This window comes from Psilocybe cubensis, chromosome 7, assembly GCF_017499595.1.
Source record: "Psilocybe cubensis strain MGC-MH-2018 chromosome 7, whole genome shotgun sequence".
NCBI classification, from domain to species: Eukaryota; Fungi; Basidiomycota; class Agaricomycetes; order Agaricales; family Agrocybaceae; genus Psilocybe; species Psilocybe cubensis.
In genome coordinates this window covers 1,538,091-1,556,750 of record NC_063005.1, presented here as the reverse complement: position 1 = coordinate 1,556,750, position 18,660 = coordinate 1,538,091, and the positions used below count along the sequence as shown (strand labels likewise).

The 18,660-nt window shown below is 44.0% G+C and overlaps 3 protein-coding genes and 3 non-coding genes across 6 annotated transcripts; 5 read left to right on the top strand and 1 right to left on the bottom strand.

Annotated features, from left to right (window-relative positions):
* Positions 1 to 1,748: 1,748 nt before the first annotated feature.
* Positions 1,749 to 2,844, top strand: JR316_0008020 (Tripartite motif-containing protein 5; the record flags this gene model as incomplete). The annotated part of the gene is made up of 3 exons (XM_047893737.1): positions 1,749 to 2,155; positions 2,206 to 2,676; positions 2,751 to 2,844. The coding sequence occupies 3 exons, from the start codon at positions 1,749 to 1,751 to the stop codon at positions 2,842 to 2,844; spliced, it is 972 nt and encodes a 323-aa protein (XP_047747052.1).
* A 409-nt stretch (positions 2,845 to 3,253) lies between these two features.
* On the bottom strand, positions 3,254 to 15,157 carry JR316_0008019 (Serine/threonine-protein kinase tor2; the record flags this gene model as incomplete). The annotated part of the gene is made up of 46 exons (XM_047893736.1): positions 3,254 to 3,301; positions 3,354 to 3,513; positions 3,568 to 3,934; positions 3,987 to 4,116; positions 4,167 to 4,274; positions 4,324 to 4,428; positions 4,488 to 4,641; positions 4,690 to 4,805; positions 4,855 to 4,965; positions 5,023 to 5,196; positions 5,246 to 5,446; positions 5,503 to 5,740; positions 5,787 to 5,900; positions 5,955 to 6,038; positions 6,426 to 6,531; positions 6,583 to 6,666; positions 6,720 to 6,824; positions 6,874 to 7,039; positions 7,101 to 7,444; positions 7,502 to 7,753; positions 7,808 to 7,945; positions 8,000 to 8,105; positions 8,156 to 8,293; positions 8,344 to 8,499; positions 8,549 to 8,749; positions 8,803 to 8,966; positions 9,004 to 9,196; positions 9,247 to 9,519; positions 9,588 to 9,765; positions 9,821 to 9,931; positions 9,984 to 10,729; positions 10,784 to 11,069; positions 11,121 to 11,224; positions 11,271 to 11,906; positions 11,954 to 12,190; positions 12,252 to 12,696; positions 12,748 to 12,985; positions 13,044 to 13,244; positions 13,295 to 13,367; positions 13,422 to 13,543; positions 13,593 to 13,786; positions 13,845 to 13,947; positions 13,997 to 14,198; positions 14,258 to 14,802; positions 14,855 to 14,987; positions 15,044 to 15,157. The coding sequence occupies 46 exons, from the start codon at positions 15,155 to 15,157 to the stop codon at positions 3,254 to 3,256; spliced, it is 9,204 nt and encodes a 3,067-aa protein (XP_047747051.1).
* A 989-nt stretch (positions 15,158 to 16,146) lies between these two features.
* JR316_0008018 lies at positions 16,147 to 16,232 on the top strand. The gene has a single exon. It is a non-coding gene; the product is annotated as a tRNA-Pro (tRNA).
* Positions 16,233 to 16,313: 81 nt separating this feature from the next.
* On the top strand, positions 16,314 to 16,401 carry JR316_0008017. The gene has a single exon. It is a non-coding gene; the product is annotated as a tRNA-Pro (tRNA).
* A 523-nt stretch (positions 16,402 to 16,924) lies between these two features.
* JR316_0008016 lies at positions 16,925 to 17,006 on the top strand. Its single transcript has one exon. It is a non-coding gene; the product is annotated as a tRNA-Pro (tRNA).
* Positions 17,007 to 17,454: 448 nt separating this feature from the next.
* Positions 17,455 to 18,565, top strand: JR316_0008015 (uncharacterized protein; the record flags this gene model as incomplete). The annotated part of the gene is made up of 5 exons (XM_047893735.1): positions 17,455 to 17,538; positions 17,591 to 17,792; positions 17,852 to 18,051; positions 18,107 to 18,161; positions 18,219 to 18,565. The coding sequence occupies 5 exons, from the start codon at positions 17,455 to 17,457 to the stop codon at positions 18,563 to 18,565; spliced, it is 888 nt and encodes a 295-aa protein (XP_047747050.1).
* Positions 18,566 to 18,660: the final 95 nt, after the last annotated feature.

Sequence of the window (18,660 nt, the reverse complement as noted above, 5' to 3'; positions counted from 1 at the left end):
TGGAGGATCAATCACCGGAGAGATGATCAAGCAACTACTCAGATCCATCAAGGAAAGAACAAGAACAAGAGGATTTCCAAAAACAACGAAATCGCACCCGAACGCAGAGACATCATTAATTAAAGCTTAAAGAGATATGTAGGTGCCTCAATGGGAGGTACTCCATTGCATATTGTATATATAATCAACATTGAAAAAAATCGCTTTGGTACTCATGCATGGACGTCTCCCACCATGCACATGCGCCTACAGAGACAACACAATTTGTTACCATGGACGGGAGCCGTCGGGGTGCAGGGCCGAAAAAGTTGGCGAAGTGACAGAAATAAAGTCAGATATCACCTCGGCTAAGTATGCGCCAGGATAAATTAACAGGGAAAAAAAAGAGTGGGAAGCACATTGGGAACTTTGTAAAGCGGAGGAAATCCGAGCTCCGACAGAGAACATTCTGGGTGTGCATCATCATGGAAGATACTTCCAACACCAAGAAGACGATTGTTTGTACTTCTTCGAGACAAATTGGCAGTGTCACATACTGTAACCTTCGGCGGATGAGCCGGTGCACAATTGACTACCACTGAATTCCTACCACTCCAGTGTACGTTTCTCGAATCGAAAAAAAATCACTAAATGTCAAAGACGCGTTCGAACGGAAGGTCTTTTGTTTATATTTGTGGCTGTAGAAAGGGATCCTCACATGGCACTCGGTGCCGGCGCTGTCCCATAATTTTTGCCACAGGACCTGGAGCTGAAGTAATGCAGGATAATTGAGCGATGTACCCACCACAAATCGTTTTGTTTGAATGATGGGCAATTTCCAGAGAATAGGCGCGGCAGATGCTTTACGATCTCTGTGCTTTCGGTAGGGCCTGAAGGATATGATCAGAAATCGAGGGAAAATCTTCTAGTATAGGATATGTTAAGAAATGGCATGCCCCAAGTGGATCACAAGCACGATGCCTTTGAAGAAGAAACGCTGGTGTTCCAAATCGGGGTCAACAGACATCAGCGACGGCCATTCCGGTGCCTGGCATTGAGTCAAACATATTGGAGCCTTTCAGAGGCTAGGTGGTGGCATGATGGGACCCGAAGGCTACTTGAAAGTGTGTGCCATACAAAATCAGAGGGCAAGGATTCATTTTGGATATAACCAAGGGTTGAAAGGAGAAAAGAACACCATCGAGATTAAAGGATCCTCGGGGACCGTGGTGGTGCGAAGATCTTGAAAGGGACTTGTGTAAAGGATCACCTTCCATGCCTGAAAGAATCAATACAAGCGTGTTGGGTGGACTCGGTCAGATGCCCGCCACGGCCAATACATGATCAAGGCCGTCGCATTGGAAGGGGAGTTAATGCAAGACGTTCTACCCAGTTTGTTGATACAAGAGATGAGGCGTTAAAACGGAAGATTAAATAGACAAATGTCGCAATATCTCCAGTTTCCAAGGCGTTGAAAGTCTGGAGTTCAGAAAAAATCAAGAAAGAGTTGAAGGTTCATCTTCACCTTCGCAACTGCGCTATCACGTAATCACTAATTAGAGTCACGTGGTGAGACTGCAACGTGATGTAAATCAGAGGCACAAGCTTTAACCCTTTCACCACCACTACTTTGCTGATATCCTCCCACCTCTTTACTTTCATGCCCAATAAATCAGAATCCACTCCTATGAAAGAGCGACGCTCATCTCGTTTGAAGGATCGTGCAGGTTTACCTTTCTTTTGATATATTGAAAGGTCTTGTAACCCTGATGCTATTGGGCACTCTTCGTATAGCTGCGACTAAAGCTTCAATCGCATCCCAAGCGAAATCCATTTCTGTTCCGAAACCGAAGAGAAGAAGATTATCTGATAGTGCCACCCAACTTAATGATGACCGAGCATGCGATGAGGATATCACGTCGGGCGCGAAGCTGTCGACAGCTTCCGGTTCCGACCTTCGACGATTGAAGCGGATTACGACAACAGACCTGGAGCGACGTGAGAAACGTCTTGCACTGAAGGAACAAAATCTTAGGGACCGAATGAATGAACTTGACGAGCGGATCCAGTCCCTTTCTAAAAAGGAGGACCAGACGTCCCAGATTATATCACAAATCGCAGAACGGGAAGCTCAGTCGATACTAAGACAACTCGAAGAACATTTCACGTGTGCACTGTATGTCAAATTATTTATCGAGTTGTGTACGGGAGCTTAAACCTTCTCAGATGCTACGAAATTCTTGCATCTCCTTATTCGTTGACCCCGTCTCATTGTGGCCACACATTCTGCGGTCTCTGCATTCTTAAATGGTTCTTTTCCCGCTTACATCGCGTATGCGGACTTTGGCACGAATCTGTCGATTGCCCAATATGCCGCAGTGTCCTAACCCCTACACCCGAACGCATCCCTCGCTTACAATCGACATTCCCGTTTGTTCCTAATCGTGTTACCGCGTCGGTCGTCGAGTCTCTTGTCGAGAAGCTCATCAATCCGCCGCTATATTCGCAAGCAAATGTAAAGAAAGAAGAAATAGAAAGCACGTGGGGATCACAATCGAGAAAGCATCGCGGCAGAGGATGTGTTCGGAAGAGGGAACCATCGGAAGAAAAGGATTCTGAAAAGGTCTCGGATACCTTGGACGTGATTGCCTGGAGAGAGGGTGGACACTTAAGGACGGAGTGGCTTAAAAAGGATAGGTAAGTACATCGCTTCAATACATTGGGCAAACACGTTTAATCATAGGGGTCCTTTGACGTCTTTGATACTGCAGAGAAGGCAAGAAAGAAATGGCCTACATATTGAACCATTGGAGCACGATGGGATCGCAAGATTTCATTAACATGAAGCAGAAACTCGGCGTTTAGTAGTTCTTACCGGCAGCTTCTACCCTCCCACATCCTTCACCCGCCTTTACATTTTGTGATCAATGCCCAAAGACGAGCCGACTGCATTTAATCAGAAACCCAAGTGAAGATATGCTGACCCGAGGATTCCCTCTGAATCCATTGCCCTCCAAGTTTTCAGTTTTTAAGATAACTCACAAACATCGTTCTATTATGAAGCTTTGCAGTTTCTTATATATTCTTCTTTGTTTTGTTTGTCGCAATCTACTAGTTCAGGACCACTAGTTTGAATGATCATTTGTGTCCCAAGTGCTTGACCAACTTAACTTCAATTCCCACTTATCATATTGTACCAATAAACATAAGAAATCTCCCGAACAAGGAGTCCATTACTATGTATTAGCCAACGACAATGAAAATCTATTACAAACTACAAATAGAAGCATCGTTCCTTCAATGCACGCATCCCAAACACATCCTAACGAACAATAATCAGTCGAACAAAAGATCAAGATAGTCAAGGAACATACCCAATCAGATGATGAAACCCATAATTCGGACACACTGTCCATTTTGGAGAGGACAGCCGCACCTTTCCAGGCTAAAACGCGAGGATCGACTTCTTTGGGAGGGGGGATTATCTGAACCTTCTCCATGTTAGGAACCAGTGGTGTTGCAATAGCTTGCAATCTATTCTACAATTAGACAAATATATTATACGAGTGACTTTCAACTTTGACTTGCCTGCTTTCCAGAGCATGAGCCATCCCAGGAATTAGCGCTGAGCCACCGATCACGAGCACTGCCTGAAGGTATTTTCTAATTTTCTCATCACCACCAGCAGCTCGTGCACTATTGAAGATCGCAACATCGAGAGGCAGTTTACTTGCTTCAAAACAAATGTCAATGGTATAACCTGGTTGAGAAGCCTGGGCTATCGGCTGAGAAACTGGGTGTGGTTGGACGAAGGCTTGCTTTCCATCTTCCTCGACATCAACAACTTCTATGTGAGCTTCCAACCGGTCGTCCGGTAAAGCGGAAGCCTCGGTTTCTACACTGTCTACATTCATAGTCTGGGCATCTAGATCAGGTTTCGAAGAAGAACTGGGTTCTAGAGTATATAATTAGAAAGTAAAGCTACTGGTGCACGCCACCGGACACACCTGCTGTTGGCTCCCCAGGGATCTCCTGATGAGGATTTACAGGTTGCTCGGAAGATTGGGATTGTTGTTGTGATTGCTGTTGCTGGAGCATAGGCATTAGATGTTGGGTAGATATAGCCATTGCGTTGGTCTAAATCAATGAGCCAGATAGAAACAGTAGTATGAACTGTAGACACTGACAACGTATTCCATTTGATGACCCAAAATCTCTTCAGTAACATTTCGAGAATGAGGTCGCAGGTGCTCCCGTTTGTTGTCAAATTCAATGATACGAGGTTCGAAAAGACACTTTCCATAACATTCAATAAGAAAATAACGCAAGATGAACATTCTTTACCATTGGTGCAAGAATAATTTCATCGTATGCGCGTAAACCGTATTTTTCTGTAAGTTTATTCGGTCTTCGCACATTGAAATCGTATAGATTCAGTGCTACATCACTCTATGGATATCGCTGTAAGTATTCGTTCCGTCAAAAGATTGGACGAAAATACAACATACGTCTGCAAGAGTACAAAGTCTGAATTTGAGATCCTCCATCACTTGCCAATCATAAGAATGGTTAAGATCAATATCCCGGTAAGGAAATTTGATACGCTTTAGAAGTACATAAAGAAATTCGGTAATGTCTTCACCGCCCATATTCAGCGACATCCTGGCCAAATAAATTAGTGAATGCAATCACAAAATCATATAGACTAACCGAGTCTCTGGTAACACGAGTCCTTCATCCACACAGGCAATGCTTGTTTTTGTAGCACCAATATCTACTACGCAAGCATTTGAAATTCCTGCACCATAAGTAGCCGCAAGAGCTTCCTGAAGCTGATGAGTCATAATTATTCATTCGGTTTGAAGCACAACTGACCTGCTGGGCACAGATCTGTTTGAATCCCATAACAGTAATTAGGAGATTTACAAATTCTCTGACATATGCTCTATCATAAAAATCGGGAATTACGAGCATAACAGAGAAATTCTGAACCATCATAAATCAGACACCCAAACAAAAAATGTAATCTGGGGACTGAGATACCTTGTATTCTGATTTCTTGATGTCCAGTTTATCACGTAAGGTGCTGGTAATGATTTCCTCGAGGTCACTAAGAGTTGCTTGAACAGAGTTGTAATCCCGAGTGTTGAAGTTGGACCCATATATCGGCCATCTCACGATATATTTGGAGGTCACTGGGTCGACAATACGCAGGGCCTATGAATCAACTTGTTAATGATACATTTTCATAAAGGTTTCTACTAACCTTCTCCCCAACTAGTGTTTCATCGGGACAAGATGAATCAATCCATTCAGTTTGATAGTCATTGTGTTCAGCAATTCGTTCAGGTTGAAATTGCTCGTTGAATGTAGAAGCAATTTTGGTAGCATTGGGTGTAATTCGTAATTTATAGAATCTCATCCTATCACGCAACGATACTGTTATAGATGCTAGTTTAGCGTCAAACTGAATCAAAAATGGCATGAGAACAGAGGATTGCGAGTCTCATCAAGGCGTCTTACAGGGTCATCCATCGGCAGCTCAGTCCCATTGGCCGGAAGTTTGTCTCCTGAAGATAATCCATCTTCTGTTTGTTGATTTCTGGGACGCGATACTAACTGGATTCGAGGAGCTACGGTAAACGGTGTCTTCGATTTTCGCGCAACCACGCACGGCACAGAGATTGGGTTCACGTCGGATGCTCTTCCTATTCGAATGAACCGTGACCCCGGGTGTATAACAATGACTTGAGATCCACGTCTACTCTTTTGTTAGAATTACCGGCGTCGTGTGAAGCCCTCCTTACCTTTGGTCTTGTGGACTTTCTTCGGTCGCCTTGCCTTTCCGGAGAGCATTCCTGGCCCACAAGGTTTGTGCTTCTGTCTTCAGATAAGTTGAGCTAGCGTGTTTGGGGTTAAAACTATGGACGTAGCAAGTTAGATATGTGCGTGCGCAGACTAATAGTTTGACGCACGTTAAGGGCACGCTGAACGTGGTGTACCGCATCCCAGTTTCATCTCGTTTGGCATTCGGTATTCCTCGAGGCATCTTTAGTGGACTTTAGATAGCTCAGAGGTTGCAGCTAAAGTATACAAAGGAGGCAAGAGCAAAAAAAGGGATGAATGATGTGAAGGATGCACTGCAAGTAAATAATTGTAGTTACTCGGCAGATGATCAACATGTTGTCAACTGTTATAGCAGCTTCCATTTATAGTAGTTGTATGGCGATTTATCGACACTCGGATTCCAGTAAATTCGGCGTGTGCATAGACCAAAAATTAAATTTAATGGGATAGAAGAAACATATGATATATGTAAATAGGAAAAATCGACAAACTGAAGCTCCAATGTATGCATATTACATAGGTGTTGGTACAAGATATTAGTGAAAAGGGAGATTTTACATAGCAAATCAAAGCAAAGAAGAGGTCACCAGAATGCACACCAGCCTGAGAAACATTGACACAGATTCTCCAAGGCTGTGGCCTGTTCGATAAGTTTTTCTACTTGCATACTGACAGTCAACACAACGCTTCCACCGAAATCTCGGCCTGTTAGAAAAGGTAAGCAACATAAGCTTGTTCAATAGCAGTTAAACGAACCAGTTATTTTAGCCTGCACACGTCTGTACACCTCAAGGGCTCGTTTATTCCGGACCTCTTGAGCACCACCAGGGTGTCCTTCATCTAATCGATTGTTAGATTAATGTACTTAGTCTGGGCATTAGATCAAGTCGCACCGTTGAAAATATCATTTTCATCCGCTTTCAGTTTTCGCATTGGTCCCTGGGGATGCCCAGCTGCCCTCGCCAGTTCAGCAGCACGCTCAGGACCAAGGTCTGTGCCTAGAAAAAGATGAGAAAAACCACGTGTTAAGAATGGAACGTATCTTACTTTCGGTAGGACGTGTATCGTTCTCTTTCGCCTGCAACAATCTCCAATTGATGAGAGGGTCATATACAAACGCCTCCAAAACCGCCATCAAAGACTCAGTATTGTCACGAAGAACTTGCATAGTGATTTCGCATGTATTACGGAAGCTGCCTTCAATCCCGCTAACCTGTTCAAAGAGCACATGTAAAAGGTGTTAAGCTTGTGCGGATTAAAAAAAAATAACATACCTCCATGGCATGGGTTAGCATTCGCGTGAGACGGAAAGGGACCTTTTCTGGGAACTTCTCGCGGTTCATGGCAACTTCAAAGCAATCACCAAAATCAATATGAACGACCTTTCCAGTACTTCGTTCCAAAAGCACGTTGGAAGGATGTCGGTCGCCCAACCCTAGAATATGCCCAACCATGCTATTGACAGCGAGAGAGCGGGTGTACGTGGCTCGTCGTTCAAGCCAATGTTCAGAGTTTGAACTTTTCAACCATAGAACTCGGTAAAGATCCTGGCCCGTTGTGTTTTCTAACGCATATTCGAATACCTCTATTTTTTGGAGTAGGCAAAGGCTTTCATAATCTGGAGCCATCTATACAGAAATTGTTAGTTACAAAGACAGGGAGCAAACAAACATACTTTCCTGGAGCATCAGGCGATATTCAATATTTAGTAGTACTTTCCGGGAATCTCGGTAATCCCGTATCAAGACGTGAAGAGTGTCGCTGTCTTGCACCCATCCCAATAGACCCGCATTAGGTGCCAGCGGAATGACAGGATACCTTTGTATATGGAGGCGACGCTTGAAGCTATTGGTGTCAACTGATAGTAAAGTATTAACCAAACCAAACAATTGCATGACTCGTTCGTCTTGACGAAGATCTTCGTGGCCTGGGAGTATATGATGTCAAACAAGAAGAGATGAGTATATAGTTTCTTTCCCACCTTTTAGGACATATTGATAATCCCTTCCATCGTCACCCTTAAGAGAAAGCCTCCTGGGACGTTGCTTGGATACAATTACTGTTAGCTTGGTGGCAAAGCTTGCGATTTTTGTAATAGGCCGGCCAGCTTGATACGTTCCTGTCAAATACTTATTCAGCGAGCAAAAATAAGCATATACAATAAAACGTTTACCAGGCACGGCGAGATCAAGATTTCGCGCCTTCAACAAAGAAGGCGATACGTATTGCAGATCAAGAGTAGTCAACTGCGGTAGTTGTTTTTCAACTCTCTTGAAAATCTGTCGCGGAGGTTAAGGCGCGGAGTTCAACAAAACTTTGAGGTGCTTACACCGTAATATATATCCCAAGCTTTGTCCAGTTCGCTGGTATCACCATATGCGCGATAACGACGAGTTGCTTCTCGAGCCTCCCGAAGTTCTCTTCCAAATCCTTGAGCGAAGGTCGTCTCTCGAGCCGTTGTAGGACCCTATCGCCAATTAAGACGACCAAGCTAGCAAACAAAAAATAATGACCTACAGCTTCAAGCATATCATGCAAGGGCTCCAATACCGCAATCATACCTACAGGATTTTTCTCTGAAAAGAATAGTCGAGATGCTTCTTCTAACCCTTCGTGCCAAAGTTCGTGCCATAAAATAGCCACCCTGATCAACTCTCTGCTAACAACCATGGCCTTGCCTCAAAGTTAGCCGAAGTAAACCAAAGACGCAAAAGCTGCTTACCTGTGCGACGATCGTCGGACTATGTTCGCGCATTCGTTCCATAATAGCAATGGCGGCATTCTGTCGTGCAACACTGGAAGACTTTGATGCCACAGTTAATGGATATATTAAAGCTTGCGGGTGATGTTTGCCAACGTCGGTCAGTAGATGATTGATGTTTCTGCGAATGTTGGCATGGGGGGTTTGGATACGCGCAATTATCTATATAGAGCGTAAGTGGATGGCTCGTGTATTTCGAATAAGCAAGAAATTACCTGTGGAATGACTTCAAGCCATGTATCTACCTCAACTGTTGAGAAGCCGCCGCTCATTGCGTGACTAACATCATCGTGTGAGCCAAATTTGAACCACAAGGTGAGCAACCTCAGTGTATCCTGTAGAGCATCTTGACTACGGAGCGCAATTGATCGGAAGAAACCTGCTCAATCAAATGAGGATAGGCGGGAAAGAGAGACATTTGGGATGCCTGCCTTCTATTGCTTGTACAACGTGCAAAACTAGTCGGGCGATAGGGACGTCGGATGTTTGAGTTTCCAGATACTCGATGACATCAAAGTTTGCCAACGCCCATGTATGCCATGCTTTGTACCAGCTTGGGTCGTAACGCGTTGCCAAAAGATATGCATGAAGAATGTCTTCAACGTTTTTCTTTATTTTTTGTTAGCAATGCGGGAATAAAGTTGTAAAACGAAGCATACAGGATTCCATTGGTCCTTTAACTGTTGCTGCCATTCTCCTTGTTTAAAGTAACAACGAGCAACCAGCTTGGAAAGTTCTGCGATCTTTTGTTTCGAAACACCAGGGCGCTGCGAATAGGCGTTTGTCTCTTGCATAACATCCCGAGCTAAGCTCGCTGAAAATTGCCGAAGGAAGTTGAGGCTTTCATGATCTTTAGCCCCTTTTGCCCACATAAACTTCAGTTGTGCATAGACAACGTTCGGGGGAGCTTTGATTTGATGATCATGCATGCGCTAAAAATGATATAGATAGAAATGATATTGAGGGGGAGGGGCAGAATAAGGAGTTAAAATGAACCCACCCTGTCCGGAGAGAGCAGCGAGTTGATTGTTTTCTCGGCCAGAACCATTCGATCATTTTTGCGGCATAAGTTAGCAAATTTGATCCACATCATCGGGTCGTCCTCTGGATTTAAGACAAGAGTCCGAACCTGTAAAATCCTTTGCCAAACTTCTACATCAGGCTGACAACCCTGCAATCTATATAATCATTTAGTCGATAGCCGATAGATAAAGAAAGCTTTCAAAAACTGACCGCTTCATCCATGTTTTCCGCATGGTTTGTTGTCGTTCAGGTTGGTCGGCATATTGCTTGAATGCAATTATTTCTTCGAGCTCGGACAGCATCTGTGCCCGGACGAGAACACTACCGAGTTTTGTTAACGAGTCAGTGTTTTTGACATGTAGGTTAATCTTACTTGTACGAGCGACCATATCCTTCTCCAACAAAGGAAGAAAGTTCGGGATCTAGAAGATCACGCGCCTTTGCAATATGAACAAGTGCCTTTGGAAATTGATTCTGATGAACAGAAAGGATGGCCCGATAGAAAGATCGATCCGGTGAGTCTGGCTTCATAGTAGCAATATAATCATCCATTGAGTCCCATTCGTTCAAGGACCAAGCAGCAGCTGCGGCCATAGGAGCAATTTCTCGACGATCCTCATGATTGGCGTTTGCCCAGTTCTCGTCAACTTGAGCAGCAAGTTGATCCCATTCTCCCAAAGCGTGCAAGCATTTCATTCTTCCAATCTGAACATCCGGAGCAGAAGGATCTAGCTCGGCCTTCCGCTCATATGCGACGAGTGCTTCTGACCATCGACCAAGCCTCTCGTACCACTCCTCATGCTTGGTAACGTCATACTGTTCCCGAGCGGTGATTAGAGTGCCCCATGCGGCATCATGCTGCTGCAGGCGGGTGTTGATAGAAATAAGGGCTTCAATCACAGCGGGGGATGATTCTGAGAAATACTCGAGTTCTTTGTAGTGGAGCGCCTTTGCGTATGCCATATACTTCATAGCATATTCACCCAACGTTCGATGTTCGATGGGGAGAGGCTTTTCTTCATGCTCCATGAACTCCGCCAAGTTCAGCAGGCGGTGTATGAGTTCAGAAGGCGCAGTGGTGGACGTAATGGCAAATTCAATGGCGCGTACAAGGTCCTCCTGAAGAATTATGAGCAGATGACTAGGAGCTCAGTGCTCAGAAAAAAGACGTACTTGGTATTGGTCATAAAGCTCCCCCCAGCAAGAAAGAAAAGCAGCGTTGAACAACTCTTTTGCTAGAGGCGGGTGAATATCGACAAGGCTCATGCAGGCACGGAGTGCATGAGAAGGAGATTCTTTCAAGAATTCGACCCCAATTCTGTGCATCCACTCAATCCAATCGTCCCTAGTGGTGATATGGGTGGTGTCCCATGCTTGTTTCAAATGCTGCTGATTGACATTCATTTTTGTTGCCTCAGCAGGTGCAGAAAACTCTGGTGCCTTAGAATTTTCACTCAACCTAAAAAACTCGATTATTACAAGGGAGCGCGTGCAGTATTCATACACTTACAGCAGCTCTAAAACGCCAACTTCCTGAGGCAGGCGTTCACCGTTGAGGAGCTTTGATATCAGGTTTTCATACTTGGGATGAGGAATCCTATTTCGCAGCAAACACTATAACAAGTTTAGCAGTTGATCACCTAGGACAGATGAAACTTACTTTGTTGATGGTGGGCACGAATATAGCAAAATCGGACCCTAATTGAATCACAAGTGAGCATAGGGTGTCCATGACAGCCATACGTAGCTCATTGTTTCCTCCCTCAAGAACACGAATAAGAGGATGAATGATGCGAGAGGCATGGTCAGAGAAGTTAACCCGTCTAGAGAGCCCGTCAATTGTCTGAATAGCACGTTTCCTTAACGCCGTCAATGAATCTGCTCTTTCAACGATCTCCTGGCGCTCGTATGACTTGACGATGATGGGAATGACAAGATGTAGATATTCCTCTATATTCGAACCGAAGGTCAAAAAGGCATCGAATATCTTGATTTGAATATTGATGCGTTTCTCAGTCAGCTCGCCATCGAAGACTTTCAGAAAGAGAGGCAAGATCGAGGGTAGGAAAGGCTTGAACTCGGAGTCCAGAGCCTTTCCTAGAGCTTCTATCAAAGAAACTATCGGAAGTTGAAGCGTTGCATTTTCCCAAAGCTCGGTTATCAGGCTAAAGATGTCAGGCATATAGTTACGAACATGCTGCTTGATGATACCAATCAGGATAGCAAGCTGTTGCAAGTGAAATTCCTGCAAACGAGCAGGCGACCCTGTTGTAACAGATGCAAATGACGGGATGATCTACGAAAGACGTTTACTAGAGTTAATCGGCAACACGAAGAACATACCTGTGGCAAGAAAGTTACGCATTTCAGGCCCTGTGTCTTGAAAATAGACATAATTGCTTCAATAACACTATGGTGGTGGCTGCCGAGAGACTGGTCTTTGAGAATAGATAATAGTGCGTTGATCACTACCGTTTGGAAGTAATCATCAGATGCAGGCGTCGCTACATGCTGGGCAACAGGCACTTGGTTTACAGCAGCTACAGCCGTTTCACTGGATGTATCCTCCTTCGGTTTACTCTGTAAATAGTAGAACAAAAAGGATTATTCATGATATTTATTTGGTCACTGCAAAAATTACCTTGCGTCTGTATGGGTCCAATGCACCAAGGATACCGAGAACCTTAATGACCTCGCGACGAACGGGTTGGCTGGTTTCTGTCCTAAGAATTCTTGACAAGAGAGGCAATAACTGAGGGTGTTCGACAAGAGGTGTAATAACATAGCCTGTGCTAGAGCACACTTGACCAAGAGTATGGAGGGCAGCATCGCGTTTGATTAAGGCTGGGTCTGAAAGTCTCGAGATGATGACTTGCATCAGTTCGGGAACGTGTTGAATAGCATCCTCGCCACCAACACATGTAAGTTCGCCGAGACACATTAAAACATTGGCAGCAACAGTGGGGTTGGAGTCGTTTGCTTTTTGCAGCAGGACGCGGAGCATGGGAAGAGCGTACGGTTTTATTAGGCGTTGAGTGGCACTAACAAGCAACGTAAGTAATCGCGTGCATTCTTCCCTGTTTCGCCTGTTTGAACTTGTCAGGATTGAGATCAATTTTCCAAGCCACACAACTCACATAACTGTCGAATACTCAAGTTCAGTTAGGAGCTGGATCAACGCTTTTCGCAACGACGGCATGACATATGCAGGGTTGTGTTTTGCAAGGCGACCAATTAAACCAACAGCAGTGACACGGTTATTAAAATCCTCGTCGTTCAGTGCAATGAATAAAGATCTGACATTCTCAGCTTGGGCAAGATGTCTATCAAAGCGCTCGTGAAGCGAGGACAAAACAGTTTGCCTTATGCTTGCAACTGCAAGTCACCGAAAATATTAGCAAACTGTCAATTGTAATAAGGAAGATCAAGATACCTGGATCTGCGATGCCAACGGTGAGCAATTTGTCTAAAACGTCGCTTATGATTTCAATAGCATGGGTGCTGGACTGATAGCATATTGGGTCTTTGACGAAGAGCACACAGCAGGTCAAAGCTGATGCTCTGCGGACTTCCGGGTTGTCATCCTCCAAGTACGGCAAAGCGCAAGACCGAACAAATTCATTTAGAACATGACCTGAAATACGTCAAGAAAAGTCAATACCAATGGAGAGGATTTTGACCCACCGGTAAAATCAAAAGTATACAACGTAGTAAGAGCTAGGGTAATCAGCTCTGGATTCTTGTCGGTTCCGTTTATCTACCAGGGTCAAACTTTTTGAGTTGTCGAATAATCATCAAGGATAATACTAACCTGGGTGGGGTTCAAATCACGATTTGAAACACCAATTTCACCCCTCGCAAGTGAGGGAGGGGCACCAAGAGGTTTGTATGGTTGGCCACTTAAAACCTGCGACAATAGATCCAATAGGCGGTCTATCATAGACAATTCAGCATAGTATCACTTCACTGGAGGGATACCCACCTTGTATGGTCTTTAAAAGAGGAGGGATATACTTAGCGATTGCGACCAAGGCTTGTACCAATGGTTCACTTAAGCCACAGGCAAGCATGAGATCGAGTTGATCATGCAAGAGTTTGGTTAAGTTTGGGCCAACGGCCGATGCTAGCATACCAATGCATTGAAAGATCGGTTCTTCTGGAGGGGCATTTTTTCGGCTGTAAAATCAAGATACGTCAAGTCGTACTGAGCGGTTCCAAGGAGTATATGACATACCCTCGACCTTGCAGTCCTTGTTTGATTTGTGACATGATGAGGTCAAGGAAAGGCTTCATATCGCTTCCAACAGCGGCCGCAGTGTGCCCAATTGCAACAAAAGCTAATTTTCAAGTAAGCAGATTATATTGATAAATAAACCTTTAAAATACCAAAATCGCGTTCCACGGGCTTTTCCAACTGGGTCAGTAGGTGCGCCATGGCTTTGTGAAGAAAATGCTCCGTAAAGGTTTGAGTATCATAAGCAGCAAGAGATGGGATCATGGTGATAACCATTTTACGAACAGCGGAATCGCGATGAGACCTGAATCGAAGAATTTGATCGGCTGTGTCCAAAAAGTTTTCCTTCATAAACTGATATAAAGTGTTAGTTTTTGCAGTTGGAGAGACTGAGAGACTATATGAACACACACCATTCCCGCATGGAGTAGCAACTCTCGATATGTTAGCAGAGACCCATGAATAACCTCTGGCTGAGCTTGCTTGAGGCCCTGTTGTGCATCCTGCAAGACCTTAGAGAGATAAGGAGTTCTTGTTTGTCGTTCCCTCGAAGTGACGATCTCCAGGCAGGCGGCTAATAACTCGGCTGCTCCTTCTCTGACAATAACGCGTTGATCTCTAAGGGGTACTAATATGTTGTCAAAAACAGTTCCGATATGGGAATAGAAGTATGTGGGGCTATTTCTGGCCAATTCTTTCAGAATTAAAACCCCAGCGTATCGAGGAGACTCTTGTTTGTCGGGTTGCATCAGGTCCACAGCGGCTGGAACCTCAAAGTCCATAAAACGTTCTCCAAAAGCTGAGCCGCCTATTTCTGCAATCTTTCCTAGCGTCTTGGAGGCGGAAAGCATGAGACTCGTGTCGGTACTTGGGAGAAGATGTTTAACATAATTGTAGAAACGGAAGAGATTGCGTTTAGATTCTATAGTCTCTTCTTGTTCAATGCCAATCAGTTTCTCTAAACAAGCTTTTTAGTAAGCATCGTTCGGTCTCTAGTTGTCGCAGCACACCTATAGCAAGTAGACCTCCAAGCGCGTCAGAGGTGTTCTGGCTGTGAGTCAGATCGAACAGTCTTCTATTAATGTTGTCATCCCATAGCTTGGACGCTGCATCGGATGACATCTCAGCGACTGTCATAGATACCTATAAAACATAATTGAGATTCGTCAATTCAGAGCACGAACAATGATATTACTCACATATCGTCGAAGCTCTTCAGCTGATTGCAACTTAATTTCCACATTTCTGTGCTTCAGTCCACTGAAGATTTGATTAAGCCTTTCACTTTGACTCGACTGTGCTGCCAAGGCCATGGTCCCTGTGCGAGAATGAGGACGCACAAGGCAGGGGTTCAGCGAATGCAGCGTCCAAATCGTAACCACGGATAGGGTCCCACTCTATATGGCACTTTGTTTGTCTGTGATTGTTGCTTCCGTCATTACATGGCTGTACTAAAATTCGTGGCGAATTATGGAAGAACTAAGATTGGGCTCATCAGGAACCAGCACCCCCTTAGGTAAGCAAAAGTTGGCTTACCTCCGAACCTTTTCAACCCTTCTGCACTCACACTATTCTACATTTTTGAACCACAGATATGTAGGTTATGCTTCTTTGAACACATCTGTGGTTTTTTTTTTCAAAAAAATTTTGATCTCAAGAAGTTATAAAGATTTTAATTTTTTTCCTTTTTTTTTAGTCTAACACGTCAGAAATGGTGTTTTCTCGAGTTTGGGAGATTTTCGAAAATTTGACAATGTTCTTTTGGCCGCTTATATAATGGTACACGTGACCACACGTGACAATAAGTCACGCCTAAGTAATACCTCTCAGACTCATTATGGACTTCCAGAGACTACAATTTGACCTCTGAGGTGTAATTCTATTATTGTGGGCATAAAGGCTAGTAGTAAGGATTGTATATGCACATTTATGAATTTTTTTTTTTTAAACTTTTTGTCTGAAACCATTTTCCGTCAACATAACTTTTGATTTTTTTTTCGAGCTGGATTTTGGCCGCTCTTGGCGCCAAGCCCATTGATTACGTAAGGGTGCTGGTTTCTGATGAGCCCAATCTTATGCCCCATTTCAGCTAGAAAATACTTGGAAAATACTATATTGGCATAACATGCTCAGAATCTTTGCATGAACTAAAACAATTTATTTTTGAGTGCACATATAAGTATTAGGGGAACGTGAATATATCCTCATGGTTGAATTTGATGTATGTCTTATAGAAAGAGAATTGTTTAAACAAAATATATGTAGATTGGAACAATACTTAACTGTAAATTTGGCCTGCATCGGCCTTATGGTCTAGTAGCATGATTCCTCCTTTGGGCTGTGTGGTGCACATGGAGGAGGTCCTGGGTTCAATTCCCAGTGAGGCCCTTTTTAACTGTTAAAGCTTTGAAACATCGGGCATGTTTGGCCGTACAAATAACAAGTGTCATAAACAGACCTTTTATGAATGGCCTGATGGTCTAGTAGTATGAATATGATTCCTTGTTAGGGTAGCCCTGGATCGAGGAGGTCCCGGGTTCAATTCCCGGTTAGGCCCACGACATGTTTTTTTATTACATTTGTGCTCATTTGTGCTTTGCTGCAGTCTTCAGACCAACTACCCGACTCACTGCTCAGCATTTTTATCCGCCGTGATGCATAACTACAAACAAGTCGGAGAATCAGTTTAAGAACACGTGATTATTGATGGGTAGTGGACTAAGTGGAGACTAAGTGGAGGGATTCAAAGTCGGCTGAACAACATTATGTGGACAACTTCAGCCCACGCTACTTACGACAAACGACGTTCACATTTTTCTGTCAAAGGATAAGATAATTATGTCCAGCGATTGGATCAAAAGCACGGTACTGTGAATAACGGAGTATTTGTATACAACTGACTGGTGTCATTTAAATCGAGATAAGTTCGGTTCTCGTCTGAATCGTTTTAGATATTTCATTGATCTGCTTCTGCCGTTGCACAAAATGCAAGTAATCCAATGTAATCCAATTCGAATTCTTTTGTTTCATTGCCGTTGTGTAAGTCTCCCCGGATAAACACACCTTAACGATTAGTCATCGGCCTGATGGTCTAGTAGTATGATTCCTTGTTAGGGTAATACCAAATCGAGGAGGTCCCGGGTTCAATTCCCGGTCAGGCCCTTGCTTGACTTTTTTTGCCACACTTTCATTCTTTTTCTTTCCTCCTATCGGACCTATCCCAGCCTATCTCGTAAAAAAGACAATAAGGGACAGTTTTGCTGTGTATGTACTTAGTAAGCACACATCAACCACGTATCGATGGTTTTCGAAGGACGCTTTGATCGCAGCTTGCAACAGCGCCATGACTGACGGCTGCTGAGAACTTCTTCACAACATCCTCTTTTTCATCCATTATAACCCTCTAGCATGGCTGTGTACTTAGCTGGCTCGCAGTTTATACCTTGCTGCGCTCGCCTTAACCTCTGATCTTTATCAAATTTGGGGCATTTGTGTCAATTGTTGTCTCGACTGGTTGCTTGCTTCCTTGTCAGTGGAACACTTTAGGTCTTTTCTCAGCTGCATATCAATCGGGCATCCTATATTTGATTCACCCCCACTACATTCTGCAATGATACTTGAACGACATAGTATTGGTCCTATGACACCCCCAAAGGATGCAAGCTTCAGCAAGAACGATGCAATGACGACCAAAGTAAGTTGAATACAACCAATCTCTCTGGTTGACGCTAGGTGAACTTGATTAGCTTGAAATAGACAGGCCTCCTCCAGCGTATAGTGACGACTTTCTCAACCATGGTCGTGATAATGGCACGTCCTCGCGAAGCCAACTTCAAGTCCCGAATGTTCAATCACGGTACAATCAAAGTAGCGTTTCGGTGAACAGTCAAGACCCAGCACCAAGTGCAGATCAAGTGCACATCTTTGAACGGAATCATGATATCAAAGGTAACATTACCATCGTTAATGCATCACAAGCTCGCTGTTGACCATGGTAAATTTCATAGGCACGTTTTTCATCGACCCTCTTGTTATGGCCTATCAACGTCGGAAAGGGAAAAAGTCAAAAAAGGAACTACCGCATGCCTCTTTCCGGTCTCGAAAAGGTTCTGTTGAATTGGAGTTGGCGACAACTGGCGACATTCAGAAAGCCCCCAAAGCCAACATAAGTGTCTCTAGTCATTCAGGAAGTATACAAATTACATTAGTAAGTAATACGATCCATTCATATTTCTATCTACATTGATGCAAATGATTGTCAGCTTCCAATGCCTGCATCGAGACCTCGAATGGGTCTCGATGTCAATTCGACGCATGGTCAGATATATCCACACACCCTATCGTAACCGCAAAGTTTGACGATAACTTCTGCAGGGAATGTTGTTCTATATATCCCCGAGGGATACTCTGGCGTACTGCATCTTAAAACAAAGAAAGGTGGTATCGAATTGTTACCAGCATTGGCGACCCATATCAAGACAGTGAAATTCACTGCTAGGGAAACAATATTTATGATTGGGACCCAAAACAATCTCTACGAATTGGACAACTCCAGGGAAGCTTCCTTTTGCCAGGTAGAGAGTCGAACAGGTCACATAGTTGTGGGTCTCAGTGGCAGGGACCGCTACCAAGCTCCTGTGGGTTTCTGGAAACGCCTTGGGGGTTATTTTGGGCTTGGTGGCGAGAGCAGTAATGGTAGCGAAAAGGACATATCTGGATAATGCGAACTTCGTTCTTAAATGAAGGACCTGTTTGTCTTCACCGCGATTTGGACTGTAATAATGATACATAGAAAAGTTGTTTGACTTCTAGCATA